Below are 8980 nucleotides of genomic sequence, written 5' to 3'. Positions count from 1 at the left end.
AATTAACTATCCAGAAAAGCCATGAGCATGATCCAGTCTACCAAAATACAAGGGATCAAGAAAAACAGAACAGCTTGGCTAGGACAAGATACTACTTAGGGATTAGTAAGTACACATTTATTTAGATAGCTGAAAATCGAGGGTAGCAAGAAAGAGACCTGGTTTTGGATCAGTCGCTGTAGTGGAATTGGTCCTCTGAATTCCTATCCAAAGCAGCGGGGTTCATTGAATATATCAACTCGTTACGACTGGAATCATTCGAGTGGTCTAAAAAAGCAGCCTTCTTCCCCTCCAACATCTACAAAGCAGATTCGTGTGGTGTCTCCACCTCCACCCTTCCCACTCCCACCCTTCTCTGCAATTTCTTCTCCGGCGAGCTCCGGACCCGACCTTCCCTGGCATAAAAAGGTAAGACACGAAGATGGTGATGCAGCTTATTCTTAGTTGGTGCTAGATTCGTATTTTACCATCGATCTAATGAGGGGATATCGCGGTGTTTTTTTTCCCGGTGCTTGCTGCTAATGGAGAACGTAATCTTCGGTGGAAAATTTTGTGGGGAAAAAATGCGAGATATAATGGTTCTAATTAGTACTCCCCCGTAACTTAATAAGACGTTATTTTTGACACCGTCATAGTGTCAAAAAAACCATTTTATATTATGTTACATAGGTAGTACTAATTAAGTTACCGCTAATTAGGCTCTAGTACACTGGTGGAGCTTGCTTGGTCTGGGGTTTGACTCCAAAGAACTATCATTTCTTTTTTTTTTCTTCGAAGTTTCACGGAATTACCCTGTTTATGTGTACTGTTAGTGAATAACATAAACTTTTACTCGTCTCATCATTATCATATACAAAGTGGATCGGGGAGGGAGTGGTGTCAACACCGAGATGACAGACGGTGACAAACACAGTGAGGAACTTGCAGCCCTGGAGAAGGCGTTGCTCGATGAAACCGTGGGTCCAATTGATATACCTTTCTCGCTTCTCAAGTCCATCACAGGGAATTTCTCGGAAGCTCAAGAAATCGGCAGGGGCGGGTTTGGGGTTGTTTACAAGGTATGCAACCAGACCCTCTACTCTGAAATAAATTAACCAGCTGATACAATTGAAGTCAAAACCAGTTGATAATGAAAATTTAGCTGACATTGATTCGTATGAGCTGCAGGGAGTGCTTCCGAGTGGTCGCACAGTTGCTGTGAAGAAGCTCTTTGAGAGGTACGAGATCCTGGACAAGAATTTTGAGAGCGAGGTCGCATGTCTCGTGGGGATCAAGCACAAAAACATGGTACGATTTCTTGGGTACTGCTCTGAGACGCAACATGTAGTGAAGCCATACGACGGAAAACTTGTATGGGCAGATGTGCGGCAGAGGCTACTCTGTTTCGTGTACCTGCCAGGGTGCCTTGCTGACTATCTCTCAGGTACAATCAGATCAGCGTTATAGATTTCCTCTCATTTCTATACAGTAGTGCATGTCTACCAACATTAATCCAGAGTAGTACTTATTACTGGACACTCGTCTGAGCTTTGTTAATTCTGTTTAGCCATATTTTGTTTTCTCGTCTTCTTTGCCTCGAAGAGAAGAGTGCACTAACAAATATGTCATTGGGAACATAAGTGTTATCTTCTGTTGTAAAAGAGCAGTTGATCAAGCTTAACTGAGTGTCCAAAAGAAAACTTTGAGCATCTCAATTCTCCAAACCAATATGTTGGCAAGCCTATATCTTCTCACGTGGATTTTAAAATCAAGTGGCGGTTACTTTGTTGCCAATTGTCACCCCCACATTTTAGCAATGAGATAGGTATTCCAAGAACTTTCTTTGAACATGCTAGTATATTGGCATTGTGAATCGTGCAATCAATAAGGATCCAAGTTTGGGTCCTGCTAGGCCCACAAAATGTGATAAATTAATTCAAAATACACTAACAACATCAAAATTCCCTCACGAAGGATTTGAACACTGGAAGGCTGGAAGCGGGTTCTCGCCGGCGCCACTGCGTCCCTAGCAATCAATCAACTACGTCCTTTTTCTTTTCATTGGACTGTTTATCCCACCACATGTAGTACTAACTTCTTTTTGCACTATATACTCTCCACAGATGCATCTTGTCAACCTCAGTGGACCAGACGTTATCAAATAATCAAGGGGATCTGTGAGGGTGTATATTATCTTCACCAACTGCGTATTATTCACATGGACCTCAAACCTCAGAATGTATTACTGGATGATCACATGGTGTCCAGAATTGCTGATTTCGGTCTATCACGACGCTTAAGTGGAAGCCAGAGTCGGGCTATTACTGAGAACAAGCTTGGGACATTGTATGCTTGCAATTCTCTTTGAGAACTTGATGGTTTATAAATCATCTACCAAGTTTGTTGCATACGCTTCATTCACTAATCATACAAAGTACATATTTTTTTATGCAGGGGATATATGGCACCAGAGTTCATACATAACGGAGAAATCACCTTCAAAACAGACATATATAGTTTGGGTGTTATAATTATGGAGATAATTATGGGACATAAGGGATGCTCGGATGTAAACGAGGTAATTATACTATATATGGGGTTCCATGAAAAACATTGTATACATCAGAAACCACAATTTTGTTAAACAAGAATGCAAGAAATATTCGATTAGTGTACCTAATTAACAGTAGAATTTGCAAATGGAAAGATTTGGATGCTGTCTTTGTAGTGATCTTTCACAGAAAAAAGACATAAAATAAAGATAGTCCTGATTTATGAATTCATTATGTGAACTGAAAGATTAGTAACACTAAAATTGATCAAGTGAGATATTCGAAACTGTTTGTGGTAGGTATCCTTGCATTTGGTTTTCGGTCCTATCCTAAAACGATATTGCTTCTTGTTTTTGTTTTTCTATTCGAAAATGTATGCCATTCTTTTTTGTAACTCAATACGGTTATGGAATTGGCAGGTACTTGAAAGTTGGAAAACCAAGTTTGGAACATCAAAGAGCCAGACAACAATGGAACAAGTGAAAGTATGTGCTGAGATTGGGATAAAATGCACGGAGTATGACCCAGGCAGCAGACCTGCTACATTGTTTATCATACGTGGAATACTCGGTGAAGCAAAAATTTCAAATTGGCCGGCTACAAGTGGTGTTACCTCAACAAAAACACACGTACAATCACTCAATAGTAAATATGATCAACCAATTATTGTTTAGGTGATTTCTCCTAACTTTTCAGTTCGTTTTCTTCCAGATAAGCTTTGTCCTCAAGCTGGGGGATGGGCTGAAATTGACGGATGATTCTGCTGCACCACCCCAACTACAACCATCGTCGCTGGAAGTGGAGCACGAGGATGGCAAAATGAACCAAGAGTGGAAGGGAAAGGAATCAACCGTTAGTGTGTTGATTGGGGCGATGAGCATTCTCAGTGGCAAGCTTACCATGGTCATGGGTGACAAATACAATAAGCAGAAAGAAGTGAAGAAGGAGGCATCCTTTCTCGAGAAGGATTTGAGCACCATAAATGCTACCCTTAAGCAGCTAGAGCTCATGGATGAGCTCCCTCCAGGAGTAAACAATTGGACGGACAATCTCACAAATATTTTCTATGACATGGAAAATTGCATTGATGACTTCATGCACCAATTTGGAGGTGAGGATGTTGAGGCGGGCTTCATTGAGAAGGTTGTTGAACTTCACAAGAGGTTATGTGAGCTTAATGGGATCGCAAACCAGATAGAAGAGCTTAGGACTCTTGTAGTAGAAGCAAATGCTCGACATGACAGTGACAAGATTGAAGATTGCAAGCCCGGCTATGGCTATGTGGTTGTTCACCCTCGGCTACCAGTGGTCTTCCAGGAGGCAACCAACCTTGTGGGCATTGATGGACCAAGAGAGGAGGTTGTCAATTGGTTGATGGATACTCAAAAGAAACTCAAAGTTGTGTCTATTGTAGGTTTTGGAGGTCTTGGTAAAACTACACTTGCCAAGAAGGTGTTTGACAAGATCAGGGGGCAATTCAATTGTGTGGCGTTCATTTCGGTTTCACAGAGGCCTGACATGAGAGTGCTTTTCAGTTGCTTACAACTGAAACTCGGGATTGAGGAGCCTTCCCATGATCATGGGTTTGTCGACGTCATTGAACAGCTAACGAAGTATCTCGCGAATAAAAGGTACTAACTTACTTCCAATAGTGACTTGTATTGCTCATTCGTCTTAAATTTGAAGTAGCAATTATTTGGTTAGTGTATATTCCGGTTCTAAGTATCTGTCCATGCATGTGGGAAGTTTGGTTTTGTACGTTTATGATAGAGATTCAAAACTATAAATAAAACATTAGAGCAGAACACATATTTCAAAATTTTGATTGAAAAGTTGTACATTGTTTAATTTGGTGTAATAAATTGCTAGGATTTTTGTTGGAAGTGGACTCATAGGGGGGGAGGGGGAGATACTAAACCAAACACAATCCTGATGGAAGAAGAGTGGTACGTGGCTCCATATGATAGGCATAAGTTGGCTAAATGGCAATGAATGTTCTTTGGCTAGGCACTCGACATTATTAGTTTGTTTTAAATGTTGATGCTTATGTATTCAAACTATAGTCATATTATGCTATGATATAACCCGTGCAAATATTTCAACAGGTACCTTATTGTAGTTGATGACTTGTGGGATCAATCAGCATGGAAAACTATCAGTTGTGCTTTTCCTGAAAATCAAAACGAGAGTAGAATCATAGTAACCACGCAATTGGAGGATGTGGCTAGTATGGTCTGTCACAATGACCTTGAGTGCATTTACACAATGAAGACCCTCAACGAAGAAAACGCAAAAAAGTTATTCTCAAATAGAGTATTTGGGTCCGAAGTTGTTTGTCCTCCCCATCTCAAAGATGTCGCGGCTGAAATTCTGAAGAAGTGTGGGGGGTTTCCGCTTGCAATTGTCACTATAGCTAGCCTATTAGCTACTCAAGTGAGATCAAGAAAACACTGGGAGAGCATAAGGAATCTTTGGGTGCATCTTCCACAAATCTTGCATTGAACGAGATGAAGCATATATTAAACCTTAGCTACATGCATCTTCCTCTTCATCTCCAGGCATGTTTTTTGTACCTTGGTATGTATCCTGAGAACCACATTATACCACGGGATGATCTAGTTAAACAATGGATACTTGAAGGCTTCCTCAGCAGTTTGCATGGGCTAGATTTGATGGGTGTTGGCAGGAGTTACTTCAATGAGCTCATTGATAGAAACATGATTCAGCCATCGAAAAATCAGTATGGAGAGGTGCTGTCTTGCACTGTACACGACATGATGCTTGATTTGATCCTAAGAAAGTGCATTGAAGATAATTTTATAAGTGTGGCATATAGTTCTGAGGACATAGGAACACTGTTGCATGATTGCAAGTACAAGGTTAACCGATTATCCTTGAGATCCATGGCTATTAGTGGAGCAATATATGATACGGATATTGCTGCTAGTATGTCACAAGTTCGGTCATTTATACTGTTCGAGAACCCGATATCCCCTCTTTCATGGTTCAAGTATCTGAGGATGGTCATCATCTTTGATAGTGGGAACAAGATAGTTGACCTCACAGCTATCAGCCAATTGTTCCAGCTTACATATTTGATGGTTAAAGTTCGTGGGCAAATAGAGCTCCCTAATGAACTTGGTGAGCTTGTTTATTTGGAGACACTGGACATAGCAAATTGCAAACTGATAAAGAGCATCCCCTCTGATATAGTTCATTTGCCCCGCCTGTCCTATCTGGCTCTTCCAGATTTTACAGACCTGCCTGAAGGTATCGAGAATATGAAATCAATGCGCACTCTGCATGGGTTTGACTTGAAGAAGAGCTCACTAAAGTGTGTTATGGGTCTCGGCGAGCTGGCCAATCTACGGGAACTAAGTATGAAAACACATCATTATTTCAGGACGTCAAAACTTGATTCTTTGGCATGCTCCATTGGAAAGCTCCGTAACCTCGAACATCTATGCATCTCTGGCTATCATTTTGAGGATAAGAAAAACCAGCAGCTGGGCTCATTATCCAATCCATTTCAGCATATCGAGCGACTTGGCTTGCGATTTTGGGAATTATGCAGAGTTCCGGAATGGATGAGTGGTCTCCATTGTTTGCGCTTCCTCGAGCTAGTGGTTGATAAGACGTCAACTGAGGAGGTTCATCTTCTTGGAGAGCTTCCCTGCCTTGCCCACCTCGACTTCGGAGTGAGTGAATTCCCTGATGAAAGAGCTATATTGGGTGCGGGACTATTCCCAGTTCTAGAGTTCTTTTATTTTCATTCTCGGAAAGACACTACAGCTTACCTGGGATTCGAGCCAGGGGCTATGCCCAACTTACGAACACTCTGGCTCGATGCGTACGGTTGGTGCGGCACTATTCCAGTCGGCATGGAGCACTTGTTACACCTCCAGCACATCGAAGTGTATGGGACCTCCAGTTTTATGAAGTCCGCGTTCAAGGAGGCCTTACTGGTGCACCCAAACCGCCCCTGTGTTAATGGGAAGGGCATTTGAGTTTGTCAGATTGCCTGGCCAGCGTCTCGTATCAACAATCCTTTGGCTCAACGGAGCCTTTAGGGCTCCTATGGTTCAAAGAATTCCATAGGATTTTTTGGAGGATTGGTTATAGGTTTGGATTCCATAGAATTTTTTCCTATGGAATTTTTTGTAATACATTTCATACAAATTTAACATCTACTCCAACCTTTTTTTAATAGTTTCTTTGGTTTTCCCGTGGCATCAAACACTCCTTGCTAATCATATACTAATATTCAAGTAGATATGTTCACTCCAGTCCTATACTTTTTCCATTCCTGTATTTTTAGAATGCTACGAATCAAAGACCCTTAATTAATGTTGTGCGGGCTCTGGATTTTATTTTGCATGTAATCTTATTTACCTGGCTGAATATTATTCCCACATGCATCATATATAGTAGTATATTGTCTATCAGCCGAGTTGGTTGCTGTCTGGAGTTGTGAAGTTTCGTTCTTTCATGAGCCTGGTTAGTCAGGTGATTGAGGCGTTGTATGTATCTTTCTGCAGAACAGGTTTATTTTTTATAGCTAATGGTAGTTATGGATCAGGATTTTCTCATAATGTGCTTATCGGTATTGGCTTTACTCCTGATTGACGATTGATGAATGGGCACTCCAGATCTTCCCAGAGGGGCAGAAAAAGAAAGAAAAAAAGGCAATCCTACGGGTGGCTACTTTATGTGTCATGTTCTGATTATCTTGTGATTGGCGGTTCAGGATTGTAAGGATTCCGGCTGCTTTTGGTCTAGTACCATGGCTAATTCATAAAAATGTTCATGTTAGCTCGAGTACAGTCATGTGTACAAGACGACCATATATTCATCATGAAATTTTCAAGACCAACAATAGAATAGAATAGGCAATGAAACCATGCAGATGAACGGAGTTTCATTAACTAACAAAATTTAGACAAAAATCCCTAAATCACCGGCGGCCAAGCAGCAATCGTCGCAGAGGATGATCAAAGAACCCCAGGGTCTTGCCGGGGCTGGCGCGCTCCGAGTGGACGGCATGCAGAGGCTCCAGTTTCAGCGGCTTAGGAGTTTGATGTGGGGACTGTGCGAGATGCGGAAACGTCTTAGCCTCGGTGCGAGGGGACGTGTTGCATGTTATAGGCAGGGGCGCAAGATCCCTGATAGCGCATACAAGATGGTTGAGATATTACAGGAGACTTGGAGGACAAGAGATAAGAAGATAGAGTAGGTTACAAGAGATATTTGAACTACCTAACTTATCTATCTCTATCCCTAGGTGCGGCACAAGGCTCCTCCAATGCACAATGTAATGTGACATATAATGTGTTTAACAGGGACGACCTCGATTCCAACGGAGGAGACATTTTCTGGAAACAAGTGAATATTTTTTCCAAATGACACATACATTTTTAAAATCGAAATAACATTTTTTAACCAACAGGAACATCTATTTAAATGTCAGGAACATTTCTTTGAATCGCCGGATTTTTTTGTTAATATGACACGTACATTTTTTCTTGGTACGGAACATTTTTTTACATTAAGTAAACATATTATTTTTTTGCATTTTATATAAGTTCTTTTGAAAATGTCCCAAATATACTTTTGAAATCTTGAACTTTTTTTAAAGTAACATGCATTTTTCTGTACGTATGGAACATTTGCTTTGAATTACGGAAACATTTTTGTACATTGTATGCACATTTGTGAAAATGGCACATGCGTTTTTTGATACTTGACATTATTATATACATGTTTAACATTTTTCCTACGCATGATTAACGTTTTCCTATGCACGTTTAACATTTTTGAAATACATGTTTCACACTGTTAAATTAATGTAACGTTTTTAAAATATATAATTTTTTAAAAATAAGAAAATAATAAAAAACGAAAACAACAATATAAATTTTTTTGAGACAAACAACAACAATATAAATAAAAAGGAAAAAACATGGACGACCTCAGTATGACGTCAGCCCAGTCGGTGGCTTGGTCGGCCCAGCAGGAGCTCCCTGCATGCGATGCTCCAATAGGCGGGTTAATATATATATACGTTGAAAAGCAAGGGGATAAATTGAACAAAATGAAGAGCAATCCAGAATCCTATTTTGTATACCATAAGAAAAAGGGTATTGCTACGGGCAGCACATAGCCACCGCGGCATCGATGGGGCATATTAAGCACTAAATCTTTTTTACAGCCAAAACTTATCTTTTTGCTTTGAAATTTCACAAGCACACTGTTGACTAGGACATTTATATGTTATTATTTTAAGAATGTTTGGACATTACTGTTTCCATCTTTGTATTATTTTGGGCGCATGCTTTCTTTATCTTTATAGAAAAAAAAGATATCATATTGTCCATTAGCACGATCCATTTTACCAAAATACACGGGGAAAACAATACAACATGACTACGATAAAACAATAAAGACCGTGC

General features: G+C 40.3%; 2 protein-coding genes across 3 annotated transcripts; both read left to right on the top strand.

The window, feature by feature from the left end:
- The first annotated feature begins 269 nt into the window (after positions 1-269).
- On the top strand, positions 270-5177 carry LOC125528971 (G-type lectin S-receptor-like serine/threonine-protein kinase At4g03230). Of its 2 annotated transcripts, XM_087537966.1 has the most exons (9): positions 270-408; positions 859-1058; positions 1168-1423; positions 2103-2325; positions 2434-2557; positions 2951-3160; positions 3243-4162; positions 4401-4477; positions 4637-4775. In XM_087537966.1, the coding sequence occupies exons 2-8, from the start codon at positions 891-893 to the stop codon at positions 4462-4464; spliced, it is 1965 nt and encodes a 654-aa protein (XP_087394092.1). In that variant the 5' UTR covers positions 270-408; positions 859-890; the 3' UTR covers positions 4465-4477; positions 4637-4775. The 2 variants fall into 2 exon arrangements, with proteins under 2 accessions (XP_087394092.1, XP_087394091.1); XM_087537965.1 differs by lacking the exon at positions 4401-4477 and having other exon boundaries at positions 4637-5177.
- LOC147956984 (disease resistance protein RGA5-like) lies at positions 5066-6538 on the top strand. Its single transcript, XM_087531531.1, has one exon. The coding sequence runs from the start codon at positions 5066-5068 to the stop codon at positions 6536-6538; it is 1473 nt and encodes a 490-aa protein (XP_087387657.1).
- The last annotated feature ends 2442 nt before the right edge of the window (positions 6539-8980 follow it).

The sequence above is a fragment of the Triticum urartu genome, chromosome 7A, assembly GCF_056163025.1.
Source record: "Triticum urartu cultivar PI428250 chromosome 7A, HENAU_Tu73, whole genome shotgun sequence".
In the NCBI taxonomy this organism is placed as follows: Eukaryota; Viridiplantae; Streptophyta; class Magnoliopsida; order Poales; family Poaceae; genus Triticum; species Triticum urartu.
The sequence above is the reverse complement of the archived record's forward strand: the minus strand, read 5'-3'. Positions and strand labels throughout refer to the sequence as shown.

What these genes read in the sequence shown, in the direction of transcription:
- LOC125528971 (XM_087537965.1), top strand. Translation starts at nt 891, where the DNA reads ATGACAGACGGTGACAAACACAGTGAGGAACTTGCAGCCCTGGAGAAG. An exon ending in GGTTTGGGGTTGTTTACAAG is followed by an intron (nt 1,059 to 1,167) that starts GTATGCAACCAG and finishes TATGAGCTGCAG; the next exon opens with GGAGTGCTTCCGAGTGGTCG. An exon ending in AAGTATCTCGCGAATAAAAG is followed by an intron (nt 4,163 to 4,636) that starts GTACTAACTTAC and finishes ATATTTCAACAG; the next exon opens with GTACCTTATTGTAGTTGATG.
- LOC147956984 (XM_087531531.1), top strand. Translation starts at nt 5,066, where the DNA reads ATGCATCTTCCTCTTCATCTCCAGGCATGTTTTTTGTACCTTGGTATG.